General features: G+C 33.9%; 1 protein-coding gene and 1 long non-coding RNA gene across 3 annotated transcripts; one reads left to right on the top strand and one right to left on the bottom strand.

Moving 5' to 3' along the window:
* Nucleotides 1-239: 239 nt before the first annotated feature.
* On the bottom strand, nucleotides 240-1,266 carry LOC135122183 (uncharacterized; the record flags this gene model as incomplete). The annotated part of the gene is made up of 7 exons (XM_064046392.1): nucleotides 1,173-1,266; nucleotides 1,064-1,120; nucleotides 936-1,010; nucleotides 810-872; nucleotides 591-752; nucleotides 465-532; nucleotides 240-410 (listed from the first exon to the last, which is right to left on the bottom strand). Coding segments are annotated over exons 5-7 (363 nt in total), but the record flags the coding sequence as incomplete, so codon positions are not given.
* A 16,039-nt stretch (nucleotides 1,267-17,305) lies between these two features.
* Nucleotides 17,306-18,214, top strand: LOC135122184 (uncharacterized). 2 transcript variants are annotated; one of them, XR_010279275.1, is made up of 5 exons: nucleotides 17,306-17,377; nucleotides 17,541-17,566; nucleotides 17,626-17,722; nucleotides 17,776-17,889; nucleotides 17,954-18,214. It is a non-coding gene; the product is annotated as an uncharacterized LOC135122184 (long non-coding RNA). The 2 variants fall into 2 exon arrangements; XR_010279274.1 differs by having other exon boundaries at nucleotides 17,776-18,214.
* Nucleotides 18,215-21,062: the final 2,848 nt, after the last annotated feature.

Genomic DNA, 21,062 nt, shown 5'->3' with positions numbered 1-21,062 from the left:
AAACTGGCTTAAATGAATATATAATAAAAACTGAATACCGGATAAGGTGGTCAATGGAAAGTATGTGTGTAGTGATGCTTCGTAATTGGAGTTCATAATTTCTTAAAAACTCACATCAAACACCAGAATGTGAAGCTACTCATGATAATAACAAATAAATCACTGTGAATTTAATAAATCTAAAAGTTTTTTCAAAGCAACTAAGTATTTTAAACTATAAGTGCTTGAAAGTAAATTACTTTTCCCTGAGTATCTTTGACGGCGGCATATAAGGTACAAGTGTGGTCAGCTACAGAAAGATGGCAGTGCTGCAGTTCCACGGAAGAAGAACAACTCGGCCGGTGCACTTCAACAACCAAAAACTTTCCGCCTATCAGAAGTTTGATAATTCCGTTTTTGGCTCCGACTACCTTTTAAGGATATATGAAGTTGAATCTCTTAAAAAAAATTAAACATGCACTCACGAGAATTGCTCTGAATTCGAAAATTTTGGCATCAGTGGGTGAAAGCACTTTTAGTTCCTTATTCTCTTCTAAATAAAATATGTAAAACGGTATAGAATTAATATGATAGTTGGAGCAATTCTTAACCGTCAAGGGAATATAAAGGAGGAAATAAAGTTTCGTGGCGAATGTTTAATTCAGAAACAAATTTATTATCATTTCGAACATTTTTAAATAGATTCATATAGGGTAGTGAAGAGCTATCCTCCATGTTATAAAGGTTAAACCATTTTAAATAATTGAGTTTGTCTAAAAAAAATAATAATGGTAAAGCTATAGTATACGTTAATAACAGTGACTAATAACCTTTGACAATTGCAATTTTATGTACACAGGCACAGCTTTCGGTAGTATATAAGTAAAGTTGTCCTTGAAAAAGTTAATATGATAAAAGAAAATGATATTTACTTTTTTAATATACAGCAAAAAGACCCGCTGTAGTCCCGACAGCCAAAAGTTTGGAGCCAAGGCTGTAGGCTAAGGAGCATATAACTTCGTCTGTTTTTTCTTAAGAATGATATAACTTTTTTTTCCTATTGCTTGCAATAGTGTGTATAAACCACAAATAGTAGCTTGCCACCACTTTTGCCATGATAAGCGGTAAAGGCAGACATCACCTTATAAAGTTATATTTACAATATAACATACTGCAATTAATAATTTTTTTACCAGTCGACGTGGCTAGAGCCAGTACATCATACTTCTCAGACCAAGAAACACATAAAACTTCAAAGTTAAGATATTGCTCTCTTTCAATTTGAAATTTAGTAACTTCAGGCATTTCATTGCGTGCAACTGTCATCTTTAGTTTTTTCACAAAAATTTTCAATTATATTGCTATAAATTTATTACTTGAAAAAAAATAATTACGGGAAACACTAACATAACTACAAAACTCCTTACAACAAATAAATTAGCTCGTTCCAAATATCCATATTTCAAAAATACAATGCTTATTAATCTAACTTAAAATAGGAAACAGAACTCGCATAAGGAAAAGATTTAATCTGTATACCTACTTAAGTATAATATGGTGATTTAAGCGTTAGGCGCCACTAAACTGTCAAAATGAAGTTGCCCTTTCGCAAGAGCCACCCCCGGGGTGCTAGTGATATGCCTTTCCAGAAGTTGGTACATTAAGTTTGTTGAGTTAAGCAGGTTTTCTTAAATTATACAAAATCCTCGGCTTAATGTACCTTATGTAGAAGAAAGTACAAAGGTTAAAAAAAATGAAAGAAAAGATCATTTTTAATTCTATTCTTTAAATAAGCTAGTTTTTAATAAAACAGTTTTACATTTTTAAAAGAATGTTCTGGTCACGAAAGAAGTGATAATGTACTGTTTTCGTAGCAGCAAATAAATACTATAAAATAAATTTCACTATTCTTAAGATTCCATAGTATCCATTACATTTGTAACTCTCTTTTATATGGTGAATTAGCTTTGAATCTGCAGGCACATCCGGTGTACTAAAGGTTTGATTATAAGACAAGTCTGAAATATTACACAATAAAGGTAACGACCCATGATAAATTTGTTAAAAAATAATATTGAAAAGCTCTAATAAATGAAATGCACATAACATATTCCGTATGATTTATAAATGTCTTTATAAGCTCCGCTGAGAAGTGAATTTAAAAATGTACGGTAAGGGTTAGGGTTAGGGTTAGGGTTAGATGTAATGATAATCTTTGCAAACAAAAATTATCATAAAACTCTTGAAGATACTCAAACTATTTCTTTTATCAATAAACTTTCGTATGCGGTATGGAATAGTTTTATTAATAAAAGTTTTTCGCTAAAATCTCCAGAGGTATCCTTGAATCAAGCTTGACTGATTGTTCAAAAAAGTATCTTGAATCAGGATCCTTTCTGCTGCCTGGGCTTCTTCCGTGGAATTTGAGGGCACTTGGTAAGCGAAAAAGCGAAAAGTTCTAGAAGAGGTCTTTTCAGTCTCTTATATACCTTTTCAGGTTTATACTCGGAAAGTGGTTTCCAGAATAATTAGAAATGTTCGGGAACATTTCATATAAAAAAGCTAATGACTTTAATATTAGGTTTAGGAACATTATAAAAAAGAAACAGTGCTAGCTAGCTATCCTCCTTTTCTAATTTATAATGCTCCACTTTCCGAGTTTACGAAACGATTCGAACCCAATAATTCATTGATATTCCGAGGTCTGGAATATCCAATCGTTATAGGGCAATTATTTGCCATAGCTGATATGACATTCGTGGCAAGGGCATTTCTAATCCAACTCCGCCTCGGTCCGTTCGGGTCATATTGGATATGAAAAAAGAAACGTTTCGTAAGGTATGGTTGTTATCGTTGTTGTCCTTTTTAGATAACATTGAAGAAAGCGTATCTAAATATTACATATAATCTTTTTTTGGAATGACCCCTCTCCATTAACCTTGTAAAAAGTTTGTTACAACATGATACAAAATCCTCGCGAAAAGAATTTTGTCGGTAATATTTAGAAGCTAAGCTTCTCACCATACCTTTTACAACTCCTGGCGGATGTGCCGAATGAGGGGTAGGATATAGAAATAAATTTGTATCCTTTTCCGCCGATGTTGTCCATAACATCGTACCATCCGTATGAATACAGATGTCAAGGAATTGTAATTTACCATCCTTCATAGATCCTTTGGTTCATTTTAGACCAGAAATACTGTTATGGATGGCCAGCATTTTTTTCTCTAAGAATCTCCCATTATCTTTTAAAATCACCAATGCATCATCCAAGTATCTTTTATATAAGATGACATTGGATTTTAAGAGAGGGTATAATTTGGTAGATTCATAGTAAGCAACATAAAGGGTTGCTATACTGGGGACTGCTGGATCCCCTATAGGAATGCCGTTCGTTTGAATGTAGAGCTTCTCATAGAATTCAAAATAACCAGTACTCAGAATTAAACGAAGAGCTTCTACAAACAAACCACCATGAATTGGTACAAAATGTTCTAGAATATATTTTTTAATCTCTTTATATGCTTCCATGGGGGAATGGAAGTATATAAGGCCGAAATATCTAGAGACATTAGTTCATGATGAGACGACAAAATGGTACCCGGAATAGCAGTCAGGATATCATCAGAATTCCTGATATAAGAAGGGATGGTGGAACCATTTCGACAGAACAGGAATAAGTGTATTAACGCACGCAACTAATGGTCTAATGTTTGGTGCACATCTAGGAAAATCTTTTTTGTGTACTTTGGCTAACCCGTAAAAATAATAAAGTTTAGTCTTATCCAGATGATGTAAAATGATTCTGGTCAGTTTCATAAATTCATTATTTTTATCCAACGTTCTTTTTACCTGCTGATAAAAACCAAGAATCTTATCTCGACGCGTTGTCAATATCTCCTCTTTATTGCGCTTCTGAATTTCGAAATAAGAAATTTTTATTTGTTAGATGGTCGCTACACCATTTTACATACTGTATTGTGGTCATTAATGCAGGGCCTTGGTTTTTATCAGTATTGATCACTTTCAGATATTTGTTATTCTTAAATTCCTTTAAGAAAATTGCTTGAGTAGTTCTAATTTCCACTTGAATAGTTTTTCTATTTTTGTAAAACTTTCGAACGTGGTCTAAAAAATTAACTTTTAGACATCTGAAAGTATCCATAACCTCTCCCGGAACATTACCCTCTATGAAAGATTTGTTGGACACATAGACTTTGCTTTTGACAAAATTATTAGAGAAATCATCAAAGTGGAATGCTAAGCTGATTCCTCTCATCATGTTGTCAAAGGCTTCTTCGTAATCTTTCATGGTTAAAAAAGGGGGTGTGGGACAAAAGTTGAGTGCTAATAAAGATATAAATTGAGTTCCATTTCATTAGTTGTATGAATAATTCTATTATTATCTTTCCAAATATATGAATTTAAAAAGAAAATGGAATTGTTCTGGTTTATCTCTAAAGGCCAGCTTAGCTTAGTACAATCTGAAATATGGTTGATAAAGTCCGAATAAAAAAAAGTTGAACTTTTTTTTACCCATATGAGCAATGTATCATCCATATTTCTTTCATATAACTTTATATAAGGAGAGATTTTATGAAACTTTAAAGCTTCATAATACACTGAATATGAAGTAACCAAGGTTGGAGGCAGCGGAATTAACCATAGGATTCCCCGTTTAGTTCTTGGTATAACATAACATTAAAGACATTATTATATAATAAAAGATGGATCGCTTCATAGTATGTACAAAAAAATTTTGGCCTGGAGACCCTTTTAGAAAGAATGCTACAGAAATCCATCAATTTTCTATTGGAATACTTGTATAAAGCGGTTCAATAATGTCTTTACTTTCTAGTTTGATATCTTTTAATAAAGCTAAAAGGTTCTCAGGATTCTTTATAGAAAAGTTTTTCTTGCCCAGTCCTCTTGCCGATTTTGGATGTGACCTGTGCACCTCTACTTTTTACTACGGATTTGCTATTAATAACTTACTTATTTACATGTTTTATTACTACAACGAAAACTTTAATCAGTACTCTATTTTAATATATAAACTAAGCCTAAACCAATACTCTTTATATAAATCTGTCTTACTCAATTAACTTTTATATATTAATTTTTATTTTTTACTATATCACTTCATTTACTTATATATATTGCTTAACATGTCTCTTGTTTCTTCTGGTAAAGATCCCGCAGCTTACATCACTGAGATACTAGCCATAAATGAAAAGCTATAAAAAGAATTAAAAATAGCGCAAAAGAGAATTAACGAGCTAGAATCTGTTTCCTTTACAGTTATTAGCAAAAACAAGCTAAATGTTATTTCAATTTCTTGCAAACCTGCTCCTTTACCCAATGCCTGCTCAGATTCATTTTCTGGTCTATCTTACAAGGCCAAAGCACTGATATAAACGGATTACCGTCTTTACTGAGTGATTTAACTACTCAAAACTCAAACACTCAGCTTTCCAATCGACAACACCCCACAGAACAGAAAACTCCACATCTCAATTGCGAAAAACTTTCCGGAGACAAGGAAAATGTTTCACCTTAAATATTCGTGAGAAACAACGGTGGCCAGGTGTAGTTCTCTATTACGTATAAGAAACGTGACCATTTTTCTTCTAAAAATATCCTTATTGCTGTCTTCTAATAATTTTCAACTGACCCAGAAAATTATTATTAGAAAGTAATTACGAGTTTTACAGCTTTTGAGAGTGGTACTAAAAGTAATTTTTCCCGAACTTGACAGAGCGCAGTTGAGGAAGATTTACGCAGTCAAGATTTTCATCCATTAAAGGTTGTTCGTATGAAAGTTATTGGAAAGAACGAAAGGTTCTTATTTTAGTACTCGAACACTCGCCAAAATCTGAAGGCTCGGTATATAAAATAACATCAGTTCGTTATTAAATTATGTTTGAAGGACAAGAATTCAAACGTAACTGGCCGGTGCCACCGCTGTCAACTTTTAGCCATAATTATACCTTCTGTACCTCTGCCTTTAAGTGTATTTAATGTGGAAGCAACCAGGAAAATGGTAGCTGCACGAAGACGCCTGATTTCCCTCCGAATAGCGCTAACTGTCAAGGCAAGCACATCATTGACTGTCGAGGTTGCCCTTATCACCCAAGAAATTCTCAAATGCGCACCTCAACGAATCACAACAGAGCCATACTCTCAGACAATTAATTGCACGTCTTCCAAGAATTTTCAAAATAAAGAACTTTTTTCTCAGCAAATATTCACTAGTCCACAAGAAGAGCTACGCAATTGCCGTTAACATAAAGCCAAAGTCAAAGGACTATGAACATCATTTAAATAATATAAAAACGACCATTTTAGCAATGGCAAGAATGTTATATGATCTTCTTCTAAAGTCTTTATGATAACCTCTAAATGTCAGCTAAATATGCTCGCATTTTATTTTAGAACGCGGACGGTCTTTTGTGCAAAAGAGAAGGATTTCAACACTTTCTTAATAGTCAGAAAATTGATAATGCCTTAAAAAGTGAGAACCATCTAACATCAGGACACATCTTATAACTTGTTCTAATTACGAGCTTTACTGACATGGACCTACTTGAGAAAAGGAGAAGCAGCTATTATAATTAAAAAGCAGATAGCTCATTCATTTACACCGCTTGCCAACTTATAACTTATTGAAGCAGTGACCATCAAGGTCAATCTTTATGGCCAAGGGAACATGGTTATCGTTCCTGCATGCAAGTCTCCGGGACTGCTTTTGTTACCTAAAGAACGGGTCAGTATTTTTAACCAACGTGTAACTGGAATTCTTTCCAGGGATTTGAACTGCAAATATCCTTCTTGGAAAAGTAAAGTGGGAAACTCTAATGGATTAAACTGTACAAGTACGCTGAAAAAAGAGGCTTTCTTGTTTCCGGTCTTTTAGAACCGACACACATATTTACAAAAGGGGTCTCAGATGTACTTGATATTGCCATTATAAAAAACATAAACGAAATGACTCAAACTTAACAACGCTAGTGGATCTCTCCTCGGACCTTTTCCCCGTGCTTTACGAAATTGGACTTCAGAGTTTAACCCTTTGAAATATATACAGAGGTATACGGACTGGAATAAATTTAAAGAAGTGATTAAGGAAGCCAACAAGCACAATCCAAATACTTTTGCTTCATCATTTACTCTCAATAATTTGGTGACCCCAACTATTCCAGGGGTCTTTTCAGGTCTCCCTAGGGTTGGGGTTGGCTGTGATAGGAGTTTTGAGGGTTTGAATGTTTTACTAAAAATGTCGTTACAAACACACTCATGGCTTGTTGGTCAACCTCTGCAGATAAAATTATTGAGACAGGTCTCATTATCAATAAAATATTTTTATAGTTAACGAAAGTTTATAAAGGGTAGTGCTTGTTCCTATACTGGCTCGCCTATAGTATAGTATTAGTACTAATGGTAAAGAGTGCTTCTAAGTAGTATATATACTACATTGAGTGCGGTGAGCCCTCTATTTATATACTATAAGATTTCAAACTATTTTAGCAAATCAATTTGGGAAGTAATAAAAAGTCATTATTACCCAATAAAGCTAATATTAAAAATAACCATAAAGCTAAACTTCTGTTATGTATTTTTAATCGCCTACAAAAATCACAGGTTTTTACATCTTTTATTTACTTCTTTTATAGATAAAGTTAGAAGTAGGAAAATTATTTAATCTTAGTTATAGGATTTCAAAAATCTGATTATTGTAACCTCAGTGAACTTTTCTTTTTAGGTTTGAAAGGAACCTTCAATTTCTTAGTACTTTAGGTGTATTACACTTTTACGAAACAACTATATAGTGTAAGCTACACTAACACCTATAGTTTTCCTAGACCTGCTCGAAAGTTCAACTTAAGTCCTTATTTATTTAACATAATATCTTGGTTTTTTACCAATATTTTGAGGTTATAAATTAAATGTTATAGAAAAGAATTTTTTAGAATTATAAATATGCAAACAATACTAAATTTTATCAGTTATTAAAAATTTGAAAGGTAATGTCAGTTTGTTTTGCTTTTAGTACACCTGCGAAATATAGACTTGGTACGATAAACTATATAGCTATAAAAGATCTTGTAAAAGAGATAAATATAAGGCCTCGACGGAAGTATAATAAAGTCAAAGAGTAAAGAGTACTAAATAGCAAGGAACACTTGAAGTGCTAAGACAAAAAGTAATTCAAAAAAATGTAATGTAGTCAAGTAAATTATTTATACTATTACTAATAGATATACCCATAGAAGTATGTAAACAATTCGCTTGGTCGCAAAAATCTACCTAAAAGATTTTATAGTTTGAAGTATATATAAAATATATATCTGATAACATAGTATGTAATGAACAAAAGGTAGAGATATCATTTATTTTAAGTAAAAAAAAAAACACACCAATGGACCCTAAAACAAAGGCATACAAAATTCCAATTCATCACAGTTTAACTTTAACCTAGACCAAAAATAATGAAAGCCATCAACCATTAGGAAAAAATCGAAAAGTAATAAAATTTATGGATTTTCCACAAAAAGATACTTTTTTAGTTTTATCAACAACTTTTTTTTAAAGGCCAAAATCTACTTAAAAATATAAAAATTTCTGGTATAAAATCTACAGGTGGCCTGCGACGGGCATCAAACAATATATTTAGAAATCCTCCTAAAGTAAAAGAGCCAGAACATTTGTATTTCTTCTATTGTTTTATGTAGTCTAACTAGATTGCCAATAGGGCCCATATCAGGAGATACTCCCAAAATGCAATAATCAACTTTATGACTTCTGTCTTCAGACCTCTTATGCCATGCCCTAACGTCCCCTCTTGTTTATCCACAGTAATGCTATCCACCCTTTTTTTTCCAGTATTTAATTACCACCTCGCAGCACGGATTCAAAATTTGAATTTTTGAGGGTAACTAATGTTTATTAGGCACCTTTAATAATCTATTGCTAAGGTAATGTATGGTATATACAAATTTCTTTTAATAAAACAGATGACTCGCAATATATTTTTTGCTCTTTCTTCCCTTCTTTCTTTTCGGTTTTTACCGGGTCTTTAGTGTTTTAGTTTTACGTTTGGTCTAGAGGAGCTAGTGATATTGTAAAGATAACAATTTTAGTGTAGAAAGGTAAAACAAAGACTAAACGCCTAGAGGGCGTTATAGCTGAAGTTAAAAAATAACTTAGTAGACTGGAGGACAACTAACTAAATACTAAGTTAAATACTTTTACTAAAAATATTTTTTTTAAACAGATTTAGATACTTTATTTAAACACTTTCGACTAAGATATTCAACAAAATCTAAAATCTAAAAGGGTTTATTCACCTCCTTCCAAAGAGTCTAGTAAATTCGGAATATAAGCGTCGGGTGTCGAGCCTTTAACATTAGTAGGTTTATCAGTACGCTGGTAATTCCTAAAAATAACAGTAGCTTTTTCAGGTTGCCTAGGGTAGGGTTTGTAATTTTTTAAAACAGAATTTAAATTGTTGCAATTAAATGTTTTAGACTATTCCGAAAGGTCAAAATAAATTTAGTTAAACCAAATAAAAACCCGACCTGCTAAAATAAGACGTGGGCCTGCTATTGCATGTTGCGATGTAAGTAGGGATAGGAAAGTGTTGTCAAGATCCAAAGTCCTCAGCTTGAATTGCCCATGGTGGTTGGTTCTATTATACAAATTGTGATTTACATATGTTAAGTTTTCTTATGGATCTTTAAAGTAGTGACTTTCTGACTTGTAAGTTTTTGATTTTTTTTGTTTTATGCAAATTGCTGTGCATTTAATAATATCTTAAAAAGTTATATATAGTGTCTAAAAGACCAAGAATTTATATGCTATTACTTTAGTAGGAAAAAGTAACTAAAAAAACTTTTTTTTTTAAAATTATAAATTTTTTATAAACGGCAGTGGGGAAATTCTAAGGCTATTTTTTTGTTGGTTTTAAAAAGTAATAAAAAGTTAAATTTTTTTATTAACACTTTATTGTAAGTAAAGTAATAGATTCCATTTTTTTATCATATTTTTTAGTCAGAAGACCTTTTTGCACAAGGCCATACAGATAACTTTCATACTAGTCAAGGGACGGCCTTCTTTTGGCATAGAATAAAATGTAAATGAATGCCACATGTAAAAATAACCAGTTTTGTTATATTTTTTAAAGTCTAAAGAACAGCTTTTCTTTATTTGCGCACACTTCTGCGCTGGTACAATCTCCCCTTCTACAAGAAATATGTTCTAAAAGAGTTGGCCCCTCAAGTTTATCAATACTTAAGTTTTCGAGAGTGAGGACTGATGTCTTAATAACGGTTCATAAATCGTTATTCTCTCGGCAAAGAAACATATCTTCTGATCTTTACACCACGCAAAAGAGTGCTTTGACTTGCAGATGTTATTAGTGAAATTTGAGATCCCTCTTCTTCGACACTTGGGACATTTAGAGAACCCGTCGAAAACTTCAAGTCCTCGGTCAAGCAAAAACCTCAATCAACAATTGAAAAAAAGAGACCTCGTTCGAGTAGGAAATATAATTATATTGCCTACTACGAAGCCTAAAAGGGAGAAAAACACCCACTTTAACTTTATTTAAAGGCGCTAAAGCTTCCCTTGAGTATACGTTAAAGAGTGGCTTTTACCCCTGACATTGTGGATATATACAGCGTTGGGCCATTTGGTCGTCAGGGCCTTCTAAAACACTAGTACTAAAGTTAGCACATGAGTTAATGTTAGGAACCCACTAGAGTTGGAATAGTTTCATGAATAAAGTAGTAAAATTAGTATTGGTGTTTAGATGGTAAACTTTCAAAGTAAGAAGCTAGTTCGACTCTGGCCAGTACAAGATTATAAGGATAATAGTTTTTGATCCTCGAATAAAAAAAACTAGGAAAACCCAAATTCTACGATTAAAGTAGGAAAAATAACCTTTCTATCTGGCTTAGTTAGAGTTTTCTCTACCATTCTCTTTAACTATCTTATAAATGATTAAAATGAAATAAAATAATAAATAATCTAATTAATATAGCAAAATATTAGAATCGAGTTGAAGTGAACAATTTCTTTGCTTTACTGCTTTCTTTGACTCTAGCTGAAAAGATAAAGTGGGCTATTTATTCAATCTTACATTCAAGGTAATAGTTGAACACAGTAAGGCGTGACTATGGCTCCAGGTGACATTATTCAGCATCAGCTTTCGCCTTGTGTAGCGGTAGCCGATAACGGACTACCCGAACACAGTGACCTAGGTTAATCAAAAAGATAGCTAAAGATTTACTGTTTAGTTTTGCTTAAACTGAGTGATACATTAGAGATAAGAGATGGTTATAGTCGTTATATTATGGAGAATTTATCCTTATTTGACTGAAGTCAATCAGTTGTCGTTCCGCTATTTTTAAAATCATCTAAGGACTCTACGAGGTCAAATTAAAATTAACTATCTAGTTAAGGTATCTTTGTATCGAGCTAGCTTCAAAGTAGTGTATTAGTTAGTGACATTATCACGGTTAGTCAGATCCATTCGACTTTGTCTAGTCTTTGGCTAAGTTAGAGACACTAGTATGTCCAGCGACTATCTATGGTGAACGGCTGCGGACAAAAGCTTCTATTGTACTCTAGAATAAAGTTTGGCTAACTAACTGAACTGAAAACAGAGCGTTTTGGGTTACCCTAATAAGAGGGTTGCTATGATGAGTGGTATTAAATAACACAATAAACATCGGTTCGAGATGCTTGTTTCTAACATTGTATTGTGCACTACTTTACTCATTTCCATATCTGCCATTTGTGAGATGTGCTCAACGAGTTAGACTTATTTGGCTAAATTTGTGCTGATTTTGACTAATTTTAAGGCTAATTTTTAGATTAACTTTGACTCCTTTTACTTAGTGTCAAGTCAGTAAATACTCTTCGCATCGATTCGAAATGCTTTATGACTAGCTGGAAACTAGCTATGAACTATTTGTAAAAAAAAATATTATTATGCTAGAGTTAGAACTTTGTACTAGGCTTCAATAGAGTAGTAGCAGGGGTTCGGTACTAGACTTTCATGCTAACGGTAGCTTTAGGGGTATAACTCTAGTTATTAATGGTTAGACCGTAGTTTGCGCCGCCTTTCTTAGCATTTAAATAGTGCTTACTTATATAGGTTATAATTCTAGCATCATACTCCAAGACTAATAATGAAAAGTGTCAATTCGAAATATAAACTAAAAATATCCTAATTATTCTCCGTAGCTAAAGAAAAGTCTTGATGAAATTGGCTTAGTGTCTAACTACTGTAGCTTTGAGCTAAATCTGGCTGGGCACTTGTGGAGTTAGTTGTGAATAATAAAAGAGTACTTATTATCATGAATGGCAGCAGTTTTAGAGTAGTACTTATCAGAGAGAGTAGTATGATAGTATTGTTCCCTTTACTAATGCAAACGAAAGTAGCGGCCCCTCCTTCCACTTTTATGGGTAATAGTACTGTTTATGCCTTTTGGAGGGTCTTTTTGCATACTTCATCTTATATGTTTTCTTAAGCTATCCGAACTCGAGTCCTACTTTACTCATTCGAGTTCAATCCAAAAGAGTCTTATGCTCTTCCAAGGTGAAAGAACTTACTTAAAAACTTCAACTTCAATAGGTCGATACTAGTAATAATCTCACCAACTAGGAAGTAATCTTGGTTTTCTAACTTTGACCCTAGTCAAAATCGAGACTCTGCTGCCTGTTTCTGCATCTCCTTCGTGTGGTAGTAATCTCGTACTTATTTCCGAGTATCGACGAGTGGTCTATAGATCTGGACAGTGATCTCTAAATTTCATTAAGTTCAGTGAGGTGGGAAGTCCTTGAGCTTTATCTTTATCATTTCTGCATTGATAGCTACCTCTAACAGATTTATATGCATCCATTCAAGGTGCTTACCTTGTGCTTGACGCCTTTGCGTTCTCTAACTAGATTTGTTTTGTTAGAGTTATGACCATGTTGCTTTAAAGTTAAGTAACACACAAAGAGATAACAACTCTTTCACTTAATTTGAAGCTTCGCGTTGACTACTAACCTCCCTTTAGATACAGTTTTAACCCTAATTTGCTTAGAAAGGCCTTGGGATTTCCTTGTTGAACACTTTTGTGTGAACATGCTAAGTTACTCAGTTAAGCTCGTGTTCCGTGCAAGTAAGTGCGATTATTTTTAACTAATAAGTAGCCTTGATTGTTATCGTTATAATTGTTAAGTGGCGTTTCTTGAGTGCTGTTACCTACTAATAATACTAAATATTATTAAACTTTTTTATTATTATTTAAAACAGAGCTATTATCTAGTATATTTAAATACCAGAATCTCTCGGGGCTCGTTGCACTCCCTCGTCCGGTGCGAGTATTTTATCTTAACTTTTGAATCTTTTTATCATATTTTTAGCGCGGGACGTGCAAGGCCTCCTTGGTTATCGCTGCGGCCACAGCGAGGCTGGCGTCAGTTATCCTTTAAAGATCCATTCATGGCCGCTGTGCAGGCTGGTGCAATTTAATGCTAGCATTAGGTGCTCTTTTGGTGTCTTTGACCGTTTAATTGAACCTAACTGATGAAGCTTCGCGATTTCACTGTACATGCTTTAACAGTGCAAAGATTGCTTTTTCCCGCCAGAGCGTTATCGTAAAGTGTTCAAAAAAGATTGGCTCTATATATTAAATTAGCGCTCAACTTAGGCGTTAGTCCCAACGAGTTTCCGATGGTTTTCAATCTAGGTTACTTAATGGGTTGCCATCCAAAGAGTGGAATGCTGCGGGCAAGTAAACTTAACTTCAACGGGTCATTTATATCTCTACTTTGCAAAGGAGTCAGAACTTGGTGTCAGTAAAAACTGAAACAATCTACTTGAGATCAGCTATGACGCTAACGGCTAATTAACAGTGAAATCCAATGCAGCGTGATTAATGGTAACTTCCTTATTAGAGTTCTGTGTTGTGAGGTTTCTGCAGTACTTCAGAGAGTTCTACAATTGCAATAACTAGCTGAATTAATCAATCAAACATATACTAAGGACGCACGGGCCGAAAGATCTGCTTTTAAAACTGGTAAAAACTCTAGTTTGGGTAAAGACCTTCGGGAAGGTTAAATCTTACCTGTATCTTAGGTTTTAACATTATGGTTAGTAATGTATTGTTCACTAACGAGACTTGGTCCTAAACGGATGAAATCTAAGAAAACTTTATAGCTAAACCCTAATAATAAACACACAAACAGATCACAACTGTTTCACTTATTAGGACAGTTCCGCTTTGAGTACTAGCATTGCCTTCCGGGGCAGTTTTTTGTAATATACCGAGGTAAAGCATGGAAATCCTTGGCTGAAGCCTTAGTGGACTGTACTAAGTTGCTAAGTTAAGATCTTGTTCAGTGCAGTTAGGTGCGGTCAAAAGCAAACATGAAATCTAGTTTAGCAATGAGCGATGATAGCAATGATTGTTTGCCTCCTTCCAAGGCCGCCGGCGACTGATTCCCCTTATAGCTTAGGTTCTTCCCTTGTCTCATTGGACTTGGGGCCGGTGTGTAACTCCACTGTAATGATGTGTGTTACTCTAGTCTTAGCTACTAGTACTATATATATAAGGCGATCATATTGATTAATTTATTTTGTACGGTGTTAATATTAACTGCTAAAACTCTCCGAGCGAAGAAGCCGTTGAAACCTAGCCAACACCTTATTTTAGTCTTTAGTTTAGTGCTATTTACCCATAAGAATCAAAAACTTTAACCTCCTATCTTTCTATGGGTATAAGCACTGTCTTTGACACTTTGGGCGTTATTAACGAATTAAGTCGTTTAAAAACCCGTATAAGAGATAAAAGCTAATTAACTCTTTCTCTCCTGCACGTGGCATCTTTTGTATCAGCGCAGGAGCTGGCGTCGCATCCTCCATTGGCTCGACCACAGCTAGGTACGCGTCGGCTATCCTTTAAAGATTTAATTTTGGCAGCTGTGTAGGTTAGGCTGTTAGTGGTAGCACTAGACTTCTTTTGAGGCCTTTGACTGTAAGCAATTCTCGGTGCTGGTGTACACCCATTAATGGAGCGAGGATTGCTTTTTGCCGCGAAGCCATTATCGTCAAGAGGTCGGAAAAAATTATTCCTATATTAAAAAGCGTCTACCATGGATGGTATTCTTTTAGGTTTCACGATGGATTTCGGTGTAGTGTTGCTATTGGGTGCTATCCAGAGATGAAATGGCGTGCAAATGTAGGCTTATCTGCCGCGGCTCAGGTCACCCTCTTCTGTTCGGCAGTGCATGGCGGCTGTTCTTGGAAGCTCACTGTTTATTAATTCTCATTCATAGCAAATCATGGCAGTATCCGAGTTAATACTTCGGGCTACTTTATGGAATTACAAACCAATGGACCGTGATTATGTTACCTTCCTGCGGTGTGCTGTAAGCTCAGGGCTGCACGTTATTCTGGAGAGCTGTAATTTCTTTACTGGTCGTATGGAAAGATAGACCTTTAAAATTGGTAAAACCTTCATATTAGCTTGACTTCTTTGGCAGATGTCATCTTCCTTGCGTCAAGGAGCGTACGTGATGGTTATGCACATGCCTTGCACCTGGTGCCTTCGTGTTTGGTACTAGAACCGTATAGCTCTATGACCAACCTTAAGAGGGTATTGGCTATTAATTAGTGAAGGCTCATTAACCTTGAAATTTTTAAAATAACGCCGAAGTGAGGTATTCTGGCATTGACTTCTGAAGCCATTTATTCTTAGACTTAGTAAATGAAGAGCATTTTGAGCCTTTACTGAAACATTAGCAATATTGGCTAAGTTGCCAGAGTAAAACACTGTCGGCGCAAGTTACAAAAACAAAAGCGAACTTTGTGGCTGCTCTGGTGATGAGCGGTGACTAATAATAGTATGCCTCGTTGCTAGGTCAATGGTGCATTTCGGCATTTGGCTTATATATCTAGTGATAGGTCAAGTAACCTTGAACTACTACTGTCTTGGCTAAGGTGTCGGAGTGCATCAGTGTTAGTGACATGTGGTTAAGGTCGACCTAGCTAACTGATCGAAGCAACGTGAACTAAATAGTGTCATTAATCATTGTACTTATTACAGAGGCTCTTTAACCTCAAGCTAGGGCGGGTTTGTCACATTTTAGTTAAATAAAATTATTTGTAGCAAAATAAATAGTATTTCTTTTTTCTTGTTTAGTCTGTTAAGCTCTATTTTACGTATCATTGAGATGTTATACGAGAGTATTTTTGTTCAGCTTTGTAAACGAGTAAGGCATGGAAGTTTACTGTTAAGGTTGAGGAGAGATTACAATATCTAGTAAGTCTTGCAATTCCCATTTGGTCAATAGTTTTGAAAATCGTGCAACTTTCTAACAAACGATTTTTTAAACATGAGAAAAGTTTTATTGATTTATTTCCATGGTTCTGCTAGCGTAGACGTTAAGTTTACCTACTGAGTTGACTTTTTTTAAATATTTAGATTATTGAAAGTGAAAGGGTTAGGTTGGAAGAACGTGTCATCGAACACGCTGTATTCTTGCTAACTGATAGTCGTGAAAGCAGGTGGTTGCCCACTGTCCTTTGCCAGGCTCATGATAAAGTTAAGCAGTTTTTAGATTTTATTAAGCTTCATTTGTTGAGGATAAACTAATAGATTTGTATGAATGCCGCTTTGGGTTTCGATTCTTTTGTGGTTATGCGCCATTGAAATTACGATACTCCTATTTAAAAAACGCTTGAGTTATTAAAAAACTATTATTAAGATAAAATAATGATAGTAGTCGGTATAGAAAAAGGTTTTAATTGAATATTTTAATTATTTTCATTTAAGGTTGTTTACTTTTGCTCGGATGTTGTGGCTCCAGTGAACGTAATATTTATACAAACCGTTAATGTGACTCCTTGCTAATTATCTACATCAAGTCCTTTGAAAGCAGAACATTGGACCAGTAGTGCACATTGACGAGGCCAGGCCTATTTTCGACCACTAGTATATCATCCTAATCAAATCAAAAAACTTAACTTTGCTACTATGAATGCACTCTAATTACTACATGTTACTGCGTAGCTTCCTTCAGTATACATAATAATGCAATGGTGGGCGTCCCTTATAATTTTAACTTTTTTTTTTTAAGCTATTGCAATTATGGGCTTGCAATATATAATAATCGTGTGCTAATAAAATACCTTTTTGTAAAGACTTTCCTCTACCTTAATCTACATATAAGTAATACAATGTCGCAGTTTTAGTTTAACAGGATAAAAGGTTGACTAAAAAAAAATAACTAAAAAAGATATTATACCGAGGAATCCTGCTAATTTTTTATAAATAGGCCTTCCCTTTATAGCAAGCATTTTAACAGTAGCATTGTTTGTTTCCTTTTTGCAGTATCCGGCAAGGTCAGTTCATTTATATTTTTAATTATTTTCTCTGAACTTGCAACCCTTAAGTGCGCTTGCACTAAAATAAGAGTACTAATAAAAATTTAACTTTAAAATTACTTTATATACCCGTTACTATTTTGTTAATATTGCCTAATATTGTTAACCTTTCTATCTCCAGCACTGAAGTTGAGGAGACCCCTTTGGGTACTCCATATTATATGGTGACCGAAGCAAGCTTTTTTTAATTTTGATTAAATAATTAGGAATAGTTCCTCACTAAATTCAAGGGTTTTTGTCCCTGTATAATTTATTAATATCCCGTGGGGAAGCTTTTAGTAACTGCGTTTATGCTCTGAGGAGGTTAGCAATTAAATCAATTACAATGAATATTATAAATATTTAAAGTCTTGAAGGCCCTGCATGCCTTTTGGGATAACAAGGAAGAATTGTTATTAAGGTGTTGCAACGACGCTCTTTACTTGGAGGAGATTACCGAGTTGGCATTTACGAAAGAAAATTTTGATCAAGTAAATTGTTATTGTGTTTGGTCTCCTTATTCAGTAGATTCTCTTACTGGCGTTTTATAAACAGTTCTACTTGGACTCTGATCTTGAGGATAATAAAGAGGATTAATATTTAATTGCTTCATCATTTTGCAGCTATACAAAATAACTTAATAAAATGGACGTTTCTTTATAGGGGGTATAGAATTGCAACCTTGCCGAGTTCTTAGTCCGACAATCTGACACTCCCGTCACGCAGGCTAGGAGCGCACGTTTGTACTAAAAGCTGAACTTTTGTATCAAGCAGTCGATCCAACACCAATATTTTATTTTCATTTGATATGCAATAAACGCTAAGCAAATGTTTAAAAATTAATAAAATTTTTGTTAACGATGTCATTATGAAAGCCAATGATGGAAGATGAATAAATAGATGCACCAATTAAATTACGCTCGTGATAGCCACTAACAAAAATTATCTACTAACTTCAAAGAATTTATGACATAGTGTGTATACTAAAAAGTTTTTAAGTTACTACATCGGTTGGTACACTAAAGAAACATGCCCTTACCCCTAGAGAACCGGTTTTCACGAGAAAAGTTAGAAATACCAGTTTGGGTTCTAAGTTCTTTAATGCCCCGGGGTTTTTTCAGATCTCCAAAAGTTTGGGGTTGTTAGGCGTTTTGAGGGTTTGAATGTTTTTACAATAAATTATAAACACACTCCCAGGGCCTGTTATTTAACTTATGCAGATAAAATTATTGAGGCGGGCCTTATTATCAATAGAATATTTTAGTTAGCAAGGCTCTAAAATTTATTTATATACTATAAGATTTCAAACTATTTTTACAGTTCTATACTGAAAGTAATAAAATCATTATTATCAATAAAGCTTATATTAAAAAATAACCATAAAGCTGAACTTCTGTTATTTATCTTCTTTTTATAGACAAAAATTATAGTTTTTTAAATTTTTTTTTAAATTTTTTTATAGTTTAAGTTAGAATTAGGTAAATTATTTAATCTTGGTTATAGGATTTCATAAATCTGGTTACAGTAATCTAAGAGAGTTCTTCTTTTTAGGTTTGAATGGAACTTTAGTTGCTAAGTAAATTAGGTGTATTACACTTTACAAAATAATTGTATATTGTAAGCTACACTAACACCTACAATTTCGTGAATCTCTCTAAGGTTTTGCTTAAGTCTTTATTTAAAATATTTTGTTTAACTAAGTTGAACTTATAAATTAGGTTATAAATTAGGTTTTGAAAAGCTATATTTTTATTTAGAGTTATAAATATGCAAACAATACTTAATTTTAAGAATTACTAATAATTTTAAAGGCAACGTCAGTTATTTTTGCTTTTATTACACCTGCAAAATCTAGATTTTGTATGACCAACAATTAAGATATAATAGATTTTATAAAACAGATAAATATAAGAGCTTCGACGAAGTAAAATAAAGTCAAAGAATAAAGAGTTACTAAATAAAAAGGACACTAGAAGTGCTAAGAAAAAAAGTAATTAAAAAAAAAAAGTAATGTAGTAACTTAGTAAATTATTTATACTACTATTAATAGATATACCAACAAAAGTTTGTAAAACGGTTCACATGGTCTCAAAACCTATTTCAAAAGGATATCTAGTTTGGAGTGTATATAAAATATATAGCTGAAAACATAGATTGTAATAAACAAAAGGTAGGGATAACATTTTTTTTTTTTTTAAAGTGAAAAAAGATACACAAATGAACCCTGAAACAAGGGCATACAAAATTCCAATTCACCATCACAGTTTAATTTTAACCCAGAACAAATATAAACAAAGCCATCAACCAATAGGAAAAATAAAAAGTAATAAAATTTATGGTTCTCCCACAAAAATATACTTTTTAGTTTTATCAACAACTCTCTTTAAAGGGTCAAATTCTGCTAAAAAATCTAAAGACTTTATTTATGTTGTGTAAGGATTATGGTGTTCGTTTTTTTATAAGGTCAATGGGCACTTAACGGCATGACCTTTCAAGAATGTTTTTATCTTTTTTTTTCAACACTGGCTTACTACTGTCTAATTTAGAAGCACTTTAAACTATCTGATTTAAATTCCCCCGCCTCGGGGGTTAATAAATTATTATTCACCAGTGCCTTTTCCCAAAGGGTTATCGTGACTGTCCAAAATGAATGAGCGGTTTCGCAGAGGCGCATTAGGCTGGGATCGGCCACGTTTAATATAGTATATACTAGTAAATAATACTATCCGTATACTGTAATGTCCTAATGCTATTCTAGGACGCTACCGTTTATGAGATGTAAGCTCTCTTTAGCGCACCACAACAAACTGTACATATATTCAGCCTCGATGTAGTTCGAAGTAAGTTTAAACCGTGCCAATCTAAATATAAATGTTATGATTTAGTTAATAAGCTTCTCACTTTGCTGGACTAATGCAATTTTTAGCGTGATAATAGGATTATGTACTATTTCAGAACCGGTTTCAAGGTAATCTTAAAGCTTCTAGAATCGATGCAAATAGTGTTATCTATGATACCCATGCTAGCAACCTTCAAAGTTCCGAACAGTACAAGACAAAGATATAGTTCAAGAAAATACCACAGGCTTTCGGACGCACCTATTCACTCCAGATGCAGGCATTGCTACTACTTAGCCTTATATTACACAAAATCAAAGGACCTACCTACACCTTTGTCTAAAAAAAAACGGTTCAGTAGGCAATAGTCCTAGTATATCAACACCGGTTTGATTATCGAGAGAATGTTAGTAAGCTAAAAGCTAAGTTGTAAATCCTTTCTAGTCTAACACCGTTCGCCATAACCCTTAATGAACTTAAAAAAATGGGACCTTTTAAAGATCTCAAGTGACTTATTAGTTTTCTCATTTTTAAGAGCAGTCTATCGGCCCAAGAAGGCTTTTGTCTGTTGGACTAGACTATTCTCCCCTAGGACTCATCAAAGTGCACGGTAAATCTAATCACTTACCCTCAAAAGCACGATAACCATGTTACTGCCTACTGTGTTCTGATCATATAACTGAAGAGATAGGATGATTAATTACGAGAGCCTACTGTATAATTTCAGCTCAAGTCAAGTCAAGTCAAGTAGTTCGAAATATAGTTAGTCAGCACCCTTCAATATAGTGACTACATTTCACTTGCCGTTTTTCCTTGGATGGCGTCCG

Source organism: Zophobas morio, unplaced genomic scaffold, assembly GCF_036711695.1.
Source record: "Zophobas morio isolate AGI-343-1 ecotype UQ-CSIRO unplaced genomic scaffold, CSIRO_AGI_Zmor_V1 ptg000926l, whole genome shotgun sequence".
Taxonomy (NCBI): domain Eukaryota; kingdom Metazoa; phylum Arthropoda; class Insecta; order Coleoptera; family Tenebrionidae; genus Zophobas; species Zophobas morio.
Note: the sequence above shows the minus strand (reverse complement) of the source record. Positions and strands in the feature narration are given on the sequence as shown.